Here is a 20,408-nt window from a genome sequence, read left to right as displayed (position 1 = left end):
CCCTCTGAGGGAAACAGCTCTGCCTCAGCTCCAGCCTAAACTCCAGCCCCCTGTCAGGGAGTGTCAGAGAGTGCTCCTGTCTCCCCTCAGCCTCCTCTTCTCCAGGCTCAACACTCCCATTCCCTCAGCCCCTCTCCAGCACCCTTGTGCTCCAGCCCCCTCAGTGTGTGTCTTGTAATGAAGTGTCCAAAGCTGACCACAGCCAGACCAACCCACACAGAAACAGTGGATCTGAAAACCACCCCAGCAGTTGAAATGAGAGGAATGAAGTTGGCCCAATGTAAAGAGAACATTGCTTTGTGAGAAGGGGGAAGATCTGACGAGACAGAGGATTCTCTCACCTAAACTGTGTCTGCTAAATGCAGGTGAGCATTACCAAAACCAGAGGGAGAGGACACACAGAAAAAATACAGCTATAGACACTAGTAGAAAAGAGACTCACTCTTGTGATCTGGGCTCCCAGATTAGAAGGGTTTGCTTTCAGTACATCAGCTGAAAATGTCACATCACACAGGGAAACAAAACACAACAGAAAGTAAAAATGTGACACGGGTGGAAGAGAGAAAAAAACCCCCTCAAAGGCAAGCGTGGCTAGGCAGGCCCTGGGAGCAACTGGGAGCAACTGGGAGCTGCTCTGGGGAGGGGGGAGGAGGCAGCCAAGCTACAGGAGCAGCTGAGGGAGTGTGGAGCAGCAGCGGGGAGGCACAACCACGGACAGACACAGCACTGATCCCACCTGGAACAACAGAGCTCCTTTCACCAGCACAAGTAAAGGGCTCAGGGGGGTTGTGGGGGCTGGTGAACCTTGAATAGCCATTCTTGTGTTTTTCCAAGAGGGAGGTGAGGAAAACTCCCCAAAAAGGCCTGAGCAATGCTATCAGCTCCTTCAGGCTGGCTTCAAAAGCCTACCCAAAGTGCTCCAGGGAGCTGAAGTCATGTTCCCTGGGTGCCAAGGCTCTAGATCACTCATCCACTTGGAAAACAAATGACCCAGCTATTTCCAGCAGAAATGACCTGTGACCTTTTCCTTTAAAGAGGGAGGTGCAATGGGGCACTGGGAGACCCCCCTGTAAGCATGTCCTAGAACAGGCCCAGCAGCCCTGCCCTCCTCACAGCACACAGCTTTAGGGACAGCACAAGGACATGGAGGCTGATGGTTTGCTGTCTCTGCTCCCCAAAGCCTCCCTCCTGCTCTCTTTCTGTGCAGCACTTGTGAAGTAGAAGCAACAAAGTGCAGAGCAACTGCAGGCCATGCAGCTCCCAGCTCCACCGCTGTCTGTGCCTGCTGGGACCACACACCACTGACCACGGCCTCAGGAGTGCTGAGAGCTCATCACTCCTCACACTGGGGAGGTCTGTCTGACTTTACAAAGCTGACTCTGACATCTCAAGGCTGAGTAGCCCAGGGGGCAGAAGGAAGGAGGAGCTGTCTGGCTATATTTAAGAGAGAAAGGGTTGGAAAGGACTTTTAGAGCTGCTGCAGCCCCAGCCCCTGCTCCAGCAGCTTCCCCTGGCTCAGGGGGCACAGGAACGTGTCCAAGTGGGGTTGGGAACCTCCTGAGGAGCCTCCACACCCCTGGGCAGCCTGGGCCAGGGCTCCCTCACCTCAGCACCGAAGGACTTTCTCCTCCCAGGCCAGGGGCACTGCCTGTGTGCCAGCCTGTGCCCGCTGCCCCTTGGCCTGGCACTGGGCACTGCACCCTGCCCTCGCTGTGCTAATGCAAAAGGTGAGGTATGGAACACGAGGAAGCTCAGCATCTTTGGCCTAAACTGATGCATCTGTCATCAGAAATGATTTCTCAGGCTTGCAAGGAGCCAAGTTCCAAGGAACCTGGCTGGGCTGTGTTACCCACATGTAACCTGGGGCAGGAGCCAGCCTGCTCTAACACCAAACTGCTGCAGATTGGTGCAGTTCATGGGCAGCTGAGCAGCACTGAACTTCTAAACCAGTCACATCTCATCAAAACATCCCATCAGAGTAACCAGACAAAGGCCAGTGGATTCCCAGCCAGCTCCAGCCATGCCTCCCCTCCTCCCCAGCCCTCGCTGGGGTGAGGCAATTAAAAGCCTGCAGTGCACTGTCACAGTAGCACAAGGAGGATGCTGAAGCAATGAAATGCTCCTCAGTCTCCTCCAGCTCTCAGCCTTCCCAGAAAGCTATTTGAGCTAAATCAATATCTAAGCTAGGCTTACACTCAAGAAATGTCCATCTAATCCTTAGGCAAGTGTTCATTACTCTAATCCTCCCAGAGCTCTAAATGACTTTTGGGACCACAGCATACGTGTGGGTGATCACAGAGGCTGGATGGCTGCAGGAGGCACTTTGCACAGCTGCCCCTTCCCCCAGCACAGCAAAGGCACTGCAACAGCAATCCAGCCACTCCTTTATCCTCAGGGAGCTTCTCCCCAGCAGCTCAGGGAAAGAAGCCCTGGGAACACATCTTGGGGTGAAACCAGCCTGTTCAAGTCCTCCCACAGTACTCACAGCAAGACTGTAATTTCTTCAGCAGAACCAGAGCCACTGGCCTCTGCTAAATCAGCCCTGTAGCCTCTGTTCAGTCAGCCCTCCAGCTTCATGCTGCTGTAGGACTGATGCTAGGAAGTGTTCTTTCTTCCCAGGCAGTGTTTGCTGAGGAAGCAGAAGGCTTCTCTGAGCAGCACCACGTTTAGCACTGTAGGATGAGTGCTCAGGAAGCCAAGGATTCTTTGGCTCATGGTTTATTATTTCAGCTAGAAGAAGGGCCAAGGCTAAGCCCAGTGACTGGCAGACAAAGATACAAATCACTACTGCTTGAGTTTATCCCAAATTCATGCACCCCAGGAGCAGCACTTCACTCCCTGAAGCCTCCCTCCACCTTGGCTCTGTGCTTTATGAATAGCTGCCGCCCACCTCAGCTGGGTAACAAAGAGCAGGGCTGGAAGGCTCCAAGAAAATCACTCAGAAGGCTCTAAATTTGCATGAGAGTGCAAATGCAGCTCTTACAGAGCAGCTTTTCTGTAACATCTGCAGCCACCTGAGCACTCCAGCACTGTAATGGCTTCATCCCCATCAGGCCTGGCTGGCAGGGACCCCCTTGGCACCCAACCACATTACCTCACAAATCACTGCACTCTGCCATCACTTAAGAGCTCTAGAGACAGACAGTTCAGAGTGGTTCAATAGGGGGTGATGAGCAGCCAGAAAGTGTCCCTAGCAGGAGAAGCACTCAGCACAGGCTGTAATTCTGCCTGTGGGATGGCTGGGAGGTGAGGTCTCCCTGGCACCAGAGCTCAGGTTCAGCTGCCACAGCCATGCAGCTTCACTGAAGCAAGGCTCACTGGAGAGGCATTGCAGAGCAATGAGAGATCACATTCTCAGCATTAAAAACCAAATCAAAGCACTGGCACTGCTTTCCTACACCTGAAGAGCTGAGACATGATATTCAGGAGAGGAGTGGCATGGATCAGTGGGATCTCTGCACTGGCAGCTCCTGTGACAGCACAATCCCATCAGAGCCCACTCCTCCCCTGCCATTGTTCTCCAGCCTCTCTGCCAATCCCTATTAAATGAAATAATAACAATGTGCTTTTCATCCCATGCCAGCAGATTTCTGCCTTTCTGAACTTTTGCCTTGCACAGAAGCTCTGGGGAGTGAGCTGGATGTGAGCTGAGAGGATGGCAACCTTCAGCATGACACAGGGAGAGCACAAGCCCTGCTTCTGTTTGGTGATCTACATTCCTGGCACATAAACAGAGCAGAGGGGCAGGAAACTGCAGTTCGAGTTCATTTCTTCCCTGACACCTCATTTGCACCTCAGGGAAACAGAGCAGGTGTTAATGGCACACAGATAGCCCAAGGCCACAAGCCTGCTGGCCCTTCAGGAGGCCACCATCCCTCCCAAGCAGTGTCCAGGCCTTGCAAGCTCCAGGCTGGCTGTACTGACCCCCCTCCAAGCAGAAACACTCTCCTCCAAACGTGTTTGCCATCAGCTAAAACAGAGCTAGGAAAAATACCTTTGGTTTTCTGAGGGTAAAGCATTTGTGGAGTGGAAAAGCCTCCCATGTAACACCAAGTATCTTGGAGAGTCTCTCTTCAGGCTTCAGCACTCCAGCTGTGCTCGAAGACTTTTGGAAAGCACAAGTCTAATTCCCCCCAGATGAGAAAGCTGAGGCTTTGGGGTCAGGGGACTCACTCCTCAAGCACAGCAGGGACTGGGCTGGTTATTTTACTGATCCCCCAAAGATCTCCTTTATGCAAATACATCCCCTTTGTTCTTTTGTGAAGAGAATGTGGGCACAATTAAGCCCCTCCAGCCTCAAAGCCACACATTTAGGCACAAACCCAAGGGAAGCCAGGGAAGGGACTGCATTTCTGTGCTGGTTTGCCCTCACAGCTAACCTGGCAGAAGTGCACCCACAAACATGGTTGGCTTCCACCTTCACTGCTGGGTCAGTGGCTCAGGAAACATCTCAAGCTTTCCTAGGCATGGCAGAAGGAAAGCAGTAGCTGTAGCTGTGAAGTTCTTGGGTGAGGTGAAACATCCCCCACCCCCCCCAGTAAAAGCTGACTGGAAATGCTGTTAGGTACACATGAGGCAATGGGAAGCACAGCAGATTGAGCAGGCTGCTCTAAGGGATGACACACACACAGAGATGAGCTTTATTTGCTGTTAACACAGAACTGGGTACAGCTCCACATAAGGCAACACACCACCCTTTCACACCAACCTAACAGGAACTATTCTATCGTGGTGCCAGGACCCAGTGAAGGGCCCACTCGGGTGTCACTGCCTGAGTCTGGAGCACTCAAGGACTGCAGGAGCTCTGGAGCATCTGGACATCACCTACCTGCAGGAGAGCAGCACAAAAACACACTGGGTCCACCCTGGCTAGCCAAGTTCCTCACCAGCTGCACAAGTTTGCTTTCCTTTGCATTTGTCTGTTCATTACTATTACTCTGCTGCCAGTCAGGAACTTCATGGGTGCTTCAGAAGCCCCTGGTCCTGCTGGCTGCCAGGCTCAAGAGCTTAACAGCTGGGTTTCTTTTAGCTGTAAAGGCATCAGGAGCTTTCCAGGGTACAGAAAGTGATGGCATCTGTGACTGCAGCCTTGTTCAGTCACTCACTGAAGGGTCTTGAAGGGGACTGAGTTTATGGCTCCTCTTGCAGTGCAGTCTGTAGGACTCCAAGCTGCTTTTAGTTCCCTGCCTTCCCCATACCATTTGGTGGAGAGACTTGCCATTCTTTAACATCCACACTTCTTGTTGCAAGCATTAACCCAATGAAAGGAAAAGAAGCCTAGAGAGAGCAACACCTCCAGGCAGGTGTTTCAGAAATAAACAGCCCAAGGGTTTGGGATAACAAAGCAAAGATGATCTTCCCAGTGAAGGTAACCTGAAAGTACAGCCTCTGGGGTAGAAGCTTGGGTGTTGAGGTCCATTCAGATGTATCCAAATGGCACAGGAAAGCAGTGGAGTCAGGAAACAGTAACAATAAAACCTCCCCTTTAATTGTTTGGTGTGGGTGAGTCCAACATGTACCCAGTAGGGATCAATCCACTTACCTATCATCCCTGTTTGGCAATAATCCTGAGTTCCTTCCTGGAATACAAGACAGTGTCTTTAACTCGGGAGGGGAAAGGGATCTGAGGGTGGAACATCTACTTACAGGGACAGCCCCACGCTCACTGAGCCACAGGAGGAAGAAGCAAACACTGGGAGGCCGTGGGTATGAGCAACTAAAAACGACTTGGAAGCAAAACTGAGCCCGTGGAAACCTGTTCCACATGCTAAGGAGAAGGCAAACCCAAAGCAGTGTGGCCTCAAAACGACCACTGAGAAGACAAAGTGCTGCAGGTAATGTATGCCAGGCTGCTCTGCTCTGCTTATCTAAGCTACTTGTCTTTCCAAGGCAGCTACTGATCAGTCTCTTGTAAGGAAACCCCAAGGATTTCTGTGGGCCTTGCTGTAACCCTACCTTCGTGGCAGAGAGGTGAAATGTGGAACAGCAGTGCACAACAAAAAGCTCAGCAGGTCTCTTTTGCTTCAAACTACCTTCACATTTGGAACAGACTCAGAAATGAGCCTGGCTTGGGCAGTAACCAACCACCCAGCTGAGACAGTGTTACTGGTGCAAATGGACCCTCATTATTTGTAGGCAGGTTCAAGTTCCCCTCCTGAACACTGACCCAACAGGGTGACACACATTTCAGCACGCCACAAAGCTGGACAAGCAGGGCTTTTTTCCCCCAAGCAAAGCATGATTGCTTCATTGCTTAAATCCTTGTGTGACTAGAGAGTGATGCTGGGTATGTAGGGAGGGTCTGAAGGCTCATCCTCTGCCAAGTCTGCCTCAGGTCACTGCAATGGATGAAAAGGAGCTAAAAACATCAGTTCCTTTAAAACTAATCACCAGTACCCAAGTTCTTTTTACCAATGAGAAGATGCTGCTGCTCTGGCTGTTGTCAAGATGCTTTTCCTTCAGGTCACTCTTCCTGCTCTCCTGCTGCAATACTCCTTTTATACCCCAGAGGGGTGGTTGCTTTCCCCAGGTTTAATTCCACAGCACCTCTAGATGTTAGAATGAAACCCCTCTCAGCCTTGCCAAGCTGGTGTGAGTCCCCCTGTTAACCAGCCCAGGGTTTTAAACAGGAGTTGGCATCACCAAGGTGCATCCCCACGCTGGAAGAAGGCCACACAGGCCAGTCCCTGCAGCTCCTGAAGAGGTGCTGTCACTGCACTCGGGTTTCAAGCACCTCCATGGCACGGTTTAGATGAAGCAGGCTGTATCAGGTATCAGGACTGTACCACTTGGCCAATGGAGCCCTTTTTCCCAATCCAAGGTGAAGGGATGAATTTCTGCTCTTAATTGAGCACACAGTTCATCCCAGTGCTCCAGCAGACACTGCCCTGCTGTGAGGATGCCTCTTCAGGCTCCCTGAGGGAATTCACATTATCATATCCCACACTTAATACCCAGGAAAAACAGAAACCAGACTCTGCAATGCCATACTCTTGGTTTGAAGCTGTTACCCACTGCTGTCTTGCCAGATCTAGTACTCTACAGCACACCCTCCAAAAGGCATCAGCACTTTAATGACTGCACTGTCAGAATTCAAGGCTGGGAACATCCAAAGCCATCCTCTGAGCAAATCCATCTCTAGAGCAGCACACTGCTACCTGCTGTACATTCACATCTCATCTAGCAGCTTCAAATGGTCAAACAGGTCAGGCTGCCACATGAACTCCTGTTATTTACTGTGCAGTATGAAGTGTCAGGTAGATACCACAGCACATCCCTGCCTCAGGATGAAACCCAGTTACACACAGGTGCTGAAGCCAGCTTTCTCCTGCAGGCCACAGGCTTTGGGAAGGGTTTCCTTTGTACAATTCCTTTGATACAGCCCATTATTTCCTCACCTGTTTTCAGCCACTTGACAGGACACAGATTAAAATGCACACACATGGCACCTCAGCAGTCTCCAAAGCTGTACTAGGTTAAAAGCAGAACCAAACTGGGAGCCATCCATATCCATGCATCCCTTTCCTGGTTTAACAGCAGCCCAATTCCTGCTCTGGGGTCACTCCAAACTGGGCTCCTTGATGCCAGTCACGGGGTGGGTTTATTGCTCACTGTTTTGGTGGGCACAGGAATCTTAAGCACTATTCCTGGGGCTATAAGGAACACAGATACACTGGGGAAGCTGAAAGTATTAACCACAAACAAGAGCACTGCAGTGAAAGTGTGCTGTCAACACTCAGTTACCTGCTTGTGAGCATGATCATAGGAGTTGATGTGGTTGTCAAACTCTTGGTGCTTTTGGTACTGCTTGTCACAGAGCTCACAGTAGAAATTGGCTCGGAGGTCTTCCAAAGCTTTGGCAATGGCCTTCTCTTTATCAACATAATCCTGCAAAGTGAACAAGAAAACATTGCTCCTGTTAAAGCTGCTGGAAAACAAGCTGGAGGACAATGAACTAGTCCTTTAAGGAAACCCAGTCCTGAAGAAAACACACTGATGATTGCATTTATGAAGCTGCCCAGTCTCTGCAAATTACAAGGTACAAAGGGTAACTTTGCAAACACCACCAGCCATGCTCCACTCAGCTCCCTAACACACCATCACCTTGCCATCAGCACAGGTATCAGGAAAAGGAGATGGCTCCAAAAAAAGCAATCTAGTGCAGTGTTGTGGCTGGCTGAGGAGAGCCTGCTGGAGTGTCTGGGAGAAAAACAGCGGGTCAAAGCTACCACAAACAAGCTGGCAGCTGCCTGCTCACAGGGCATGCACAAAACAGGCACCAAACCAAGGACCATCACTGCTTTTGGAACCCAGCCCCAGAACTTCAAGTGCTGACACTTCCTTCATTTTGAGGGACAGGAGGTAGCTGCTTGATCTCAGTTTGCCTGCAAGTCAGCAGGGAGGAACTCAGCTGTGTGGCTGGGAAGGCACACGGGGAGCTTGCCTCACTTGAGCATCACTCAACAGTCACTGAAACCTTCCCAGGAGCAATAACTGAGCTCAGAGTCAGGGACTACACTGGCAGGAGGCACAGGTAGCTGCTGTTTCATAGAAGAGGGGAAGGGAGATCAGCTTAGAGGTTGCAGACACTGTTTTTTATCTGATGTAATTCACCATTCGTGTTGGTGCAAAACCAAACCTCAAAGCAAAGGGGAGGTGTTTAAATTGGCCACATCATCCCCTCTTTTGCTGAGAAGAAAAGCAGAAGTGTTAGGGTTGGCAGTGGCAAAAAGCTCTGGGGCTCTGTGGAAACCCCAGTCCCTCAAGTGGCTCTGAGGGCTTGAAGTCCTCCACGAGCCCCAGGGCACAGGCACAGCTGGTGCAGAGCTGGGGGCTCTGGAACACACTTGATGCTGAGACACACACAGACACAAACACACCTCAGGGCTGAGCAGCTTCTTCCTCTAGCCAGGTCCTTGTAATTAGAACCCCACCAGCAAAACTGATCCAGCATGAGCACTCCTCAGGAGGAAGCTGGGGAGGGTTTACCTGAACTAGAGGGCAGAGTTTATGATGCTGCACACTAAAGGCCAGAAGCTGAGCTCCAAAGCATGCTGTGTTAACATTGGCCATACCCTGTAGAACAGTTTGCCAGCTCTATTCTGACTACAATAAAGAGCAATTATGCCTGTCAAAACAACCTCAGAGTTTAAGAGCTTCCACCTTCAAAACAAACTTCCCAGGGGACAATTCCTGGTGCTAACAAGAGCAGGGAGCAACATTTCACAAAGATACACTGGCAAGGCTTTTTTCCCCCTTCTCTTTTTGTTTCAGGTTTGGTTCAAGGCAAGATGGTTCATCTCCCAGTTACCACATCAAAATGACATCACAGTAACCTTGCTGAGCACGTGTGCTAGAATGCAAAAGTCACACAACAGCATGCCAGCACCCAGAGTGTGTGAAACAACCTGCTGCTCCAAGGTAGCCCCTCTACACCATCCAAACTGAGGAAAACAACAGATATACTTCCAGTTCCTACTTCCATCTAATACCACAGGCCCTTGGCAAGGAGAAAAAAACCTACCAACACAACTATTTAGAGGTTTGAGCCTGAAGCAGGTCCCCAGGAAGACAAGAAAGGAAAACAGAGCAGTGGGGGATCTGCAGAACAATGGCATCTAAAGTTCCTCTGAAAGCCTGCACAAGCTTCCTGCCCATGGCCAGGCTCTGTCTTCAGAAAGCATCCGTGGCTAAACAATGAAAACACAGCCATTGGAGTGATCAGGAGCTACACAAAAGAAGGGAATTAAAGAACATTTCTTGGTTGCTTCTTGGTTGCAGAGTTGTGGGAGATTCCTTTGAGGCTCCCTGAATGGCTAATCAGGATGCAGCCAGAGCTGGCAATTGCATAATGGGCTCCTGCAGAGCAATGGACAAAAATGATGCTTGCAGAGATTTTTCACAGATTAATCCAGAAATGCAAGAGCTCAATGACAGAGCATGCTAATAAACACACAGCTGAGCTGGGAGAGACTGCTCCTGCTCCACGAGTTCCTAGAAACAAACAACTGTGCTGGATAAGGGCAGGGAGACAAAAGTCTGAGGGCAAACTGCATTTGAAAAGGCAACTGCAGCCCCCAAGAACTTTAACAGACCTGAAACAAAACCTCACTACATGCAATCCACCCAACAACTCCTACCAGCCCTCTGAAATGAAGAAATACTTTGTGCTTGACAGCTGCTGCTGTCTGAGGATGGCCAGCATTGCAGCTGAGTCCTGGCTGCAGAAAGGCATCCAGCCTTTTGGCCACCAACAGCACAGCCTGGGCTGTGAGCAGCAGGTCACCCCACAGACACAGCCAAGCCTCCCCTGCCTGGGCTGTGAGCAGCAGGTCACTCCACAGACACAGCCAAGCCTCCCCTGCCTGGGCTGTGAGCAGCAGGTCACCCCACAGACACAGCCAAGCCTCCCCTGCCTGGGCTGTGAGCAGCAGGTCACTCCACAGACACAGCCAAGCCTCCCCTGCCTGGGCTGTGAGCAGCAGGTCACTCCACAGGAGATGAACAACAGAGAGGAGAAATACCTTGAAGGAGAAGGTGCACTTGGACACATTCAGCCCCAGCTGTGTAGCCCTGTTTAGAGAGCATGCTTCTCCTTTAAAGTGTGCCAGAAGAGATCATTTACTGCATTCAGCTCCCAACTAATAATTAGCTTTAAAAGTAATTACAATGGCTTTTATTTTTAAGTGAACAAACATAACAGCAATTCACTTCCCAAGGCAGGCCAGGTCTCAGCACATGCCACTCCATGCCAACACCATGGATCACTGCAAAGACACCAGTCTTTGCCTTGCACAAAAGGCCCAGAGGTTTTGTGAAGCCCATGGAAAAGCAGATAGACATGTATTGATCTGAATGCTGCCTGAGCAACTCTCCCAGAGACACAGCTCATCCATTCCTCCAAACTGGAGCCATGTCCTGACAGGGACTGGGACAGGATTCACACAATGGTATCATGAGCTGCTCATTGCTTGCTCCACAACACAAGGTCTACTCCACCTTGACAAGTGCCCATCTGACCTCAGCAGCTGCAGGTTTGTGTGCTGACAATGTGTCAGGTTCACTAGGAACAGAACAGGAGCAAAGCAGACAGAGGAAACCCTGTTGCTGTCCCTCAGCTCTTACACAGCTACACAAACATCAAGGTTAACTCCAGGGAGCAAATAACCAGCTTGCTAGGATATAAATCAGCACATAACCAGGAATCCTTAATTGCTGCTACCATTCCTGCTGCCCAAGCCCTGCCAGAGGAAATCCCCTCCCACTCAGCCCACAGGAACTGGGATGTTCAGTACCTTGTACTTCTGCCTCAGCTCCTCGGTGTCTTCCTTCTCCACCTCCAGTACCCGCCTGCGCTCGGTGGCATCTTCAGCATAGTCCAGCTTTGTTGGGAAGACAGAAAGCAAAAGCAGGTGTGCAATTTGTCCCATCAACACTGTGCAGTACAGAGCCCAGCAGCATGCAGGGCTTCAGCTGAGGTTTGAAACACAATCTTTGCCTGTTGCGCTTCTCTTTCCCTACTGTGTTACCCCAACTGAAAATCCAACCGAATAACTTTGTCATCCCAACTGAAACAGTGCACTGATCCTGCCAAGGTGAAGGCTCCCAGCAACCCATCCACTGCTGGCAGCGGCCTCAGCTTTGCTGAGTGAAATCACAAAGCCCAGGCACTCTGGATCGTGCCCAGACCTGGGGCTAAACTCGGCATGGCTGTGCGGGGAAGGGTCTTCTCGCTGTGCTGATTTAAGAGGAAGCTCTTCTTCACTTTTGAAGCCCAGACCCGTGCTTTTCTATCTCCCTGAGGGCCATGCAAGGAGTGAGGGGTGCAGGGCAGCAGCTGGCTGAGCTTACCTCCATCTCCATCCTCCCCATGCCCATGACATCATACTTGACGACGATAGGGATGGGATCTGTCCTCCCTGCAAGAGGAACACAACACGGGAGGTGAGCGGCCGCGCTGGCACCACCGCTCGCTTTACACATTGGGTTTGGGTGGTTAGAGATCTTGCCTTGGAGTGCAGAGACCAGAAAGCTACAGTGAACCAAACACAAGCCATTCTCACAGCTTACAGCCAAAGCTGCTCCTGGGCTCCAAGCTGCCTCCAGTGAAACACAGCCCAGTACTGACAACGGGCACTTTTGGAACATTAACTGCTCACGCCAAATATTCCTGTGCCTCATGTTCAAGCCTGACAAGTCCTGGGGCAGGGCCTGAACAGGACTTGAGAAATGAACCTTCCCCTCTACGCTTCCACCTCAGGCAACACAGACTCCTCAGCTCCTGATGCAAGTGAAAGAGCTGTTCAATACACTTGACTGCTCTGCAGCGTTCATAAGTGATGAGGATGCTCCTGTGAGAGCCGTGGAAGCCTCCCTCCCTCCGACTTCTGCCCCTTCCCAAGGGGAGGGAAAGCTGACTGAGCAGCTTCTTTTGCCCAGCCCAGGCCTGATGGTCAGGCCCCTGCTTCCCCTGCTCCAGCAGAGATGCTGCAGCCCTGGCTGTGGCCCTGTAAGCTGTGAAAAGGACTCTAGTTGCGAAGAAAATTGACTTGGAACTAATCGAAACTATGCTGGAGAGTTTATTTTTGTTGGAAAACAAAAAACCATATCTTTAATCCACTCATAACCAGCCAAACAAAGCAAAATGGGGCAGACAAGCACTTTACTACCACAGCTTTTGATCTGGTTGTCGAATTGTTGGTGTTGTTGTTACATCACAACTGGCGCTGTGGGTTGTGATGTAAAGCCACGGTACTTACCTTCCCCGCTGCCAACCCCTGAGGGACAAAACACAAGCTTTACTTCCCTTCTCACCACTGCCCTTGGGTTTTGGTGTAAACAACTGGTTTGTTATACACACATACACATCTATTATACCTTTGGGCTACAAGATCTCAAGGTGTGCAAATGATGCCAGACAGATTGCACTGGTGTGAGGTCTCAAATCGCCCGGGAGAAGCTGCAGAGGCTTTGGCTTCTCCCAGCTCCAATCACAGCTTTCCCATCTCCTGCACAAGTCACAGTCTCCAGGCTCCACCAGGCCTGCCAGGGAAGCTGCTCTGCTCAGCCTTGGGGCTTTTTCCAAGCACAGAGGCACGTGGTTGTCCCTCAGAAACGAGCCCCTGGAGCGAATTGGGTGGCGTCACGGATTTGATGGGCAGATATCTGCCGAGCCCAGGAGGACTCTCACACTGATCCAAGACAACAGCTTTGACTTTGGGTGCTTTAGGTGTTTGCAGGTGTTTCTCTTATGCCCAATGGTATAATAAAGTAAGCAGTGACTGCAATTTTTAGCAAAAGGACCAAATTAAAGGCAGGTTATAAAGATGACTTCCTGAGTGCAACATCACTTTCGTAAGGTGTCAGCCAGGGGTTTAGTGGCCAGGGCTGAACCCAAACGGAATGGCTGCCAGCAGCTGCCAACAATTAGGATTTATCATCTCTTTTTGGTTTGGTTTTTGGTTTGGTTTTTGGTTTGGCTGGTTGGATTTCTCCAGCAATGGAGCTCTTTCCTCCTTGCCCCGGTAAAGCCCTGTGTACAGCCAACGCAGCAGCACTTTTGCCTTCTGAGGTGTTTGGGTTTGTTTTGTCTTTCAGAAGCTATTTGGAAATTGCAGTAGCAAGTGCTAGTGCCCATGGTGTTGGGGGAGGGGGGGGGGAATAAATCAAGTTTGGACAGTATTAGAAATTGACATTGGAACTGATTTTGGCAGTTGTAACACAAACAGAAACATCCCTTCTTAGCGATACCCTTTAATGAACGAGGATCAGACAAGTGTGCATAAAGAAAGGAAAGGAAAGGAAAATGAAAGACCAAGCAGAAGGATGATGGCTACAACAGAGAAAGTAAGCCTAACATATTGGTGCACTGATGACAAAAGGAGTAATTCAGTCTGAAAAGAAAAAATTACCACTGCTAAGTTTACCATCACCACAACAAGTCCAGGATCATAACGCTGTAAAAAAGAAACACCATCTGTTAGGCAGAAACCATCAGGGGCACAAAACAGGCCGTTTGTAGGGTGGGTTACAAGATATACCACAGTAATGAGAGGCTTCTTCCTCATCCCTCCACCCCATCACCACGTTTTGCCCCAAGGAAGGGGGGAGCACGTCCAGCTCGAGCAACTGTTACTTGTTTTCATAGCTGTGAGCACCATGGAATCATGGAAGGGGTTGGAAGGGAGCTTTAGAGATCATCCAGCCCAACCCCCTGCTCAAGTAGCTTCCCCTGGCTCAGGGGGCACAGGAATGTGTCCAGAGGGGTTTGGGAACCTCCTGAGAAGGAGCCTCCACACCCTCCCTGGGCAGCCTGGGCCAGGGTTCCCTCAGGAGCACCAAAGGAGCTTCTCCTTACGTTTAAATGGGAATTTCTGTGTTCCAGCTTCATCCCATCACCCCTTGTCCTGTTGATACAACACAAAAAGTGCTGCCCCAACCTCCTGACACCCACCACTTAGATCTTGGTGACTATTAATGAGCTCCCCCTCAGTCTCCTCCAGAATCAACAGCCCCAGGGCCCACAGCCTTTCCTCAGATGCTCCAGCCCCCTCAGCATCCTGGTGTCAGAAGGGGATGAGCACCTGCTGACAGCCCAATTGCAAGGAGCCACTGAGGCACGCTCAGGCAGGTGGTGTCCAAGGAAATAAATCAGGATCTGAAGGCAATGACAAATATTTTGGGCCCAGGGGGCCTGGACACGAGGGGAAGGAACAGGCTGCAGCTGCCAAGGGCTAGCTCTCACCCTGCTGACTGCCAAGCAGGCTGGGCAGGAGATGGAGAACAGCCAAAGGGGAAAGTGAGACTTTAAAGTTCTCCTTTTAAAGAACTTCCTCAAGCAAATTTATTCCAGAGCTACTGTGCATGACAAGGGGCTCTGGAGCAGTGTGTAAACGTGGCTCTCCCACCCTGGGGGACTCCTGGGTTTGGGGTCCCTGCTGACCCTTTGCAGGTGACACTGACACACTCTGAATGGACAAAAAGGGCTTTCAAGAGAGGCCCAGAATTGCCACAGCTCACGGCACTGTGCTGGCTCTGCCACATGGACATCAAACCTCCCACACAGTAAAGCACACAAAACACACAGGGCTGTGGCCAGTCCCCACCCCCAGATAAATGCTTTTCTTTCTGAAACAGGCCACAAAGTGCACAGGTTACAAGCCCAGAGCAGAGCAGGTTGTTGTATCAAACCACATCAGGGATAAAAAAACCTCTGTGGAGAGGAAAAAGTATAAACCTCCCGTGGGATGGGAGCAACAAAGAGCTTACACGAGAGTCACACCTTGCAGAAGCCCCTCTCTTCAAGTAAATTCAATGTTGAGTCATCTCCTTAATTCAGAAATGAAACCTCCAACCCTCCATGGGGGCATTTCCCCAGCTTGTGGAGAACTGCTCAGCCTCAGAGGGGCTGCAAAGCCACGTCCTTCGCCAGCAGCGGGGAGCAGGCGGCGGCCGGCGGCCCCTGGCTGGGCAGCCTTCTCCTAATTCACTCCTTTATAATTACTCCAAGAGCAGATGATTTGGCCAGCAGTGCTCTAAGTTCACCAGTCTTGGGGAAAGAGTTAATCCCAATGCCTCAGGGCTGTGCTGTGACACCCAGCCGTGCTGTGAGCAAGGGTGCTGCTGCCACAGCTGCCAACGCGGGGCACGTGCTCAGTCTGCACACAGCGGGTCGATGCTGCTCCGTGACTCAAACAGGACCTGCACCAGATGGACCTGCCATCTGAGCCTGTCTGGAAGCACTGCCATTGTCAATGCTAGGGCCTATTTTATCATTTGTGCAACAGTCAAAACAGCTTCCACAGCCAATCTGCAGACTCAGAACCCCTCCCTCCAGCAATATCACGCACTGCAACAGGCAGGAGACGTTTCCTAAGGTCTGTTTGGCAACAGAGGAAGGGCAGGATGCTCCCACTGAAAGAAACCAAAACATGTATCCCCCAAACTAAGCATGAAGGTAACTCAATCAAATATACTTCAGTACATACTGCATGTATGAGCACATACTTCAGTACACACAGCACAGCCACGTGCCCAGGGACACACTCAGCTCTGATGGGGCTGGCAAGGAGGGAGGTGAGGAGGGGTCAGATTAGCACTTTGCAAGCTCTCAAAGCTTCCCTGGGTCTGTTGCATGCTTTGGGAGGCAGCAGCTCTCATGCAGAAGGGGAGAGATGAGGAAACCTGCTCATCCTTACTGGTGAACAAGCCCTGGCACACTCTGTGGTGCTCCTTCCTGGCTACAAATGACGCTGTGTTACCAGGCTCCTTTGGATTGCTGCAAGAAGCTAACAAACAAGGGTGACCTTTTGCCTTGGTCTCCCTTGGGAACTGAATTTGTGAGCTCATGCTCTTTCTGTCAGACTTCTGGAAGGGGTCACAAATAATCAAGAGATCCAAGCAAAGTCCAGAATGTCTGTCATCCTCAGTGACAAGCACCGAGGGCCCAGCGAGGAGAAACTGTTTTGCAAGGACACAAACTGCTCTGTAAGCTTCATCCTTACTAAGCACGAGAGAAAGGGCAAGGGAAAGACAAGGAGCAAACACCACAATCACATGGAAGACTTCAAACAGGGGCTCAAAGCTTCTTTGACACACAAGCCAAGGTTGACACTTGCAGAAGACCAAGTAGAGCTCCCTGAGCTTCTGCAAGAGCAAGCACATAAAGCCTGAGGCAAAACCCATCCCTAACACAAATGACAATCAGCAGCATTGAAGAACAACGTGGAGGATGTTAGAGCAAAAGCATAAACCTTGGCTGATCTAGAAGCAAGAGGAGGGGTAAGAGTCGATGTCTAACTTCACCTTGGTAAGTGGAGAGGGCTGAAGAGCTGCCAGAGGGGAGGCAAGGCTGGGCATGACACATGAGCACTCCTCACTTCCCACACACTCATCTCTCCCCGTTGAATGAAGCTGCTTGAACACCAAGGGCAATAAAGCCTGAGACTAAGCCAAGAGAAGGCCCTTCCCTGTCAACACACGTGGCATTGAAAGAATAACCATTCACTGACTCCACACACTCAAAGCCATAAACTTATCACCTTGCATGTTCCAAAGAAAACAGAGCAACTGCTTCCCCCAGAGGGGACGGAGGCACCGAGCAAATCTCTTCCTCTGGCTCTGTGCTGGTGTGGATTTCCACGTGGGGAGGAAGCTGGCTGTGATGCCAGCAGCCCTGCAAAGCCACCTGCCACACATTTTGCCAGGCTGATTTCAAAGGAAGAGATTGGTCTTAAACCTAAGGCAAGGAGTGACACTGCAGACACAGCTCGGCTTCCCGTGGGGACACGTCGAGATACAAGATGAGACTGTTCACAGCTACTTCTTGGGCAAGGCTGCCAAACCATCCCCATGACTAAAGGCACCCTCAGACATTTTTCTCTCCCATATTGGCTTGTATTTGTTACAAAGCCTCAGAACCCAGAAAGCAGTGGCACAGCCCCTCATTTCTTCCCACTGCTTCGGTGGGGGCTCCTTGTTCTGTGCTCTGGAGGCCTGACAAACATCTCCTCTGTCTGCCTCCATGAGGTCAGGGGATGCAACAAATGGAAAAGATACATCAATATGTTAGCTGTAAGTCCTTTGGCCAACTGGTGACAGAGTCAGGATTCAAGACCTCTGGAATTCAAACCCTGAGCTTGTTTCTCCTAGGCACAGCTGCCAAGTGATGTTTGTGACTGATGTCAGTTGCTCCAGTGGTCAAAGCTCTGCTTGTTACTCCCCCTACATCTAAGGAAAGCAGCATCCAGAAACCATGGTGTGCATCACCCTCAGCCCCTGATGTGGGTTTGGAACAGTGACTTGCTGCAGCTCCAGCTCAGAAGGGAGCATTAGCACAGAGGCTGTTTGCTGCCTTAGCCACAGGATCACTTCTTCACCTGCAGGCTCTCTTCCTTCCTCCCCTCTGCACATCCCTCATTTCCTTCAGACAATTCTGTTCTTTTGCTCCACTCATCCCTTGCACCAAAGGGAAAACAAGAGCTTGTCTGAACAGATTCAGTGAAGAACGTGCCAGCTCAGAACTGCACCGTGCTGTGACTGAAGGGGGGAGTGCTGCCTACATTTATCAGCACAGAATTTGCAAGTCAGACCACAAATCCTCTTGTGCCTTTTTTTCTTTCCACTGAAAACCACACAACTGAAAGAGTTAGATGGCAGAACTGGGTTCTAGCAATCTCTAATCAGCCTCACATACCCGACTCTTCCACTTCTGTAGGTACTTTACAGGCTCATGAAAGGATAAAATAAACCCAAAGCTCTGCTGGGCACACTTTGAACTGCCACCAGTACAACTGCACCAGGAGTTAGCAGCACACCTCCCCCAACAGGCACAGCAGTGCCTTGGCAAGCTGCAAAGGGTTTATTGGCTTGAGCCTGAATGGAAGGGCACAAGGAGGCAGGGAGGGGTTTGGAGCTTCCCACAGCAGCGAGCAGGGCTCTGACTGCAGCCTCCACCCTGCCAGTGTGACATCGGTGGGAAGATTCAACCAGCCTTTCAGAACACTTCTGCTGAAATGATGCCAAAACTTGGCTAAAAACAGAAGCTCAAGGAAGTTATTACTGAAGAGGAATCAGGGGACAGAAGGCATTTCATTTGGACCACAGGCTACAGGTTAATGTAGTGCTGCTTCACCAACTGCCCCTGAAGGGACTCCCCCTTTCTAAACACAGCCACCTCCTGCCTTCTGCAGAACTGAGGTGACCCAAGCCCTGCTGCCAAACAGCATCCCACAGGGTGCTGCCATCCTCCTGGAAACTTCACTTGCTCTCACACCCAGTCACACTTTCATCATGACAACAATCAGTCCCCTCCAGACACCCGAGGAGCAAACTTCATGTGGCAAGTTCCAAGGCTCCATTCCAGCTCTACACTAAACCCCTGCACCTGCATCACCTGAACTGTTTGGTTTGACAACAGGAACACTTCAGAGTACTCATGCTGTGACAAAAACATACATTACCTGCCACTGTAGCAAGAGACAAGGTTCTGAATCACCTCCCAGAAGACCAGGGTAATCCCAGCCCTGGGAATACTGGGGGAATGTCAATTAAATCAGTGCTTTTAAAGGTATGGAATGGGATGCTACACAGTGTGTGGTGGAGGGAAACTCAATGCAGCTGCTTTCTGTGCAGGGTGAGGAGCTAAGTATGAGCTGGACCTGTCCACCAACGCTGGTGAATGCTTCCTGCAGGTCACAGAGGGGTGAGGGTTGGAAGGGGCCTCTAGACATCATCTAAGTCCAACCCTCCTTCCACACAGCCAGCAAAGCCCAGACAAACCTTGTGAGCTGCCTGCTCTGTGCCCTCCCAACTGCCTCTTATTTGCAGCAAGCCATCCCTTCAGAGCTGCCCACCCTTCTCCTCCTCACACCCCCCACTGTGAATTAACTCAGCAGTACCAGGACAGGGGCATTAACCTGCCTTGAACACCCACTTGCTTGCTCCCAGCTGCCAGGCTTGCCCTGTCCTTACTTAGCATCTGCTCCCCACCACACGCCCACCAGTCCCACCTCAGCCCAGAGAGCCATCAGGATCTTTGGGCATGACTCCTCAGTTGAGCTAGATGACTGAGTCAAGAGAGCCAAATGAACACACCAGCCCACCTGAAATGCCAGGTTGTTTCACTGGGTGTCCTCTTTGTTACCCTCCTTCTGATAGGTGAAGTCACATATTCCCCCTATCAGTGTTTGTGTTTCCCAGGGACAGCATCCACATACTCCCTTCAGCTTTCCCTCATCTGATTAAAGGAGATAAAACTACTGTTTTTAGTCCTGCACCTGTATCTCTACAGTACTAGTACCTCATATTGAACACCAAAGCCCCAAAGCAGGTTTTCAGCACAATTATCTTCTCCTTAAACAAGATCTGTCCAAAACCTGAGAACGCTGGGAAAAGCTTACACAAATCCTTCCACATCTATGATCCAAATGGTACCACTTCTGCATGCTTTTAATACTTTACCTGAACATGAAATACTCCAACAGGAATCATGAGAGTATTGGAATTCAAGACTTCACTCAGCCCTCTCACTCCTCTTCTGACTTGGGTGACTCCTGTGACTTAGCCCTCTGTCCCATTCAGCACAGGACTCCACACGAAGGTCAGCCAGTGTTTTTAACCACATCTGTTGTTAGCTTGATTTTTCAGTAGCCCACAGAACTCAACATCACCAATTATGTGTGTTCCCTCCCTCCCACCCAAGAGGAAACAGCCTCCAATCATCATTTTCTCATTTGTTAGCCCACAGCCATCACACACACCACAGAAAAGTGGTTCCCAAAGCCACACTTGTCCAGGTTAAACAAGATCCCTGTCACTGGCAACCCTCTCTTCTTCTTCTTCTTCATGTTCCTTTGCCCTTAGCAAGCTGGAGCTTCATTTCCAAATATAACACAACTTGTTTGTGGGGG

The 20,408-nt window shown here is 50.6% G+C and overlaps 1 protein-coding gene across 3 annotated transcripts in view; it reads right to left on the bottom strand.

Annotated features, from left to right (window-relative positions):
• The window catches only part of LOC104558995 (G patch domain-containing protein 8-like), a 54,728-nt gene that overhangs the window by 7,836 nt on the left and 26,484 nt on the right, over positions 1–20,408 (bottom strand). For 2 of the 3 annotated variants that reach the window (XM_062018306.1, XM_062018307.1), the window contains exons 4-6: positions 11,851–11,918; positions 11,295–11,381; positions 7,744–7,887 (exon numbers count right to left, since the gene is read on the bottom strand). In XM_062018306.1, coding sequence (XP_061874290.1) covers positions 7,744–7,887; positions 11,295–11,381; positions 11,851–11,918 — 299 coding nt within the window. Of the gene's footprint in view, positions 1–7,743; positions 7,888–11,294; positions 11,382–11,850; positions 11,919–13,910; positions 13,941–20,408 lie in introns of those variants that run through there. The other variant, XM_062018308.1, reaches the window with a different exon arrangement.

Source organism: Colius striatus, chromosome Z (assembly GCF_028858725.1).
Source record: "Colius striatus isolate bColStr4 chromosome Z, bColStr4.1.hap1, whole genome shotgun sequence".
NCBI lineage: Eukaryota > Metazoa > Chordata > Aves > Coliiformes > Coliidae > Colius > Colius striatus.
Note: the sequence above shows the minus strand (reverse complement) of the source record. Positions and strands in the feature narration are given on the sequence as shown.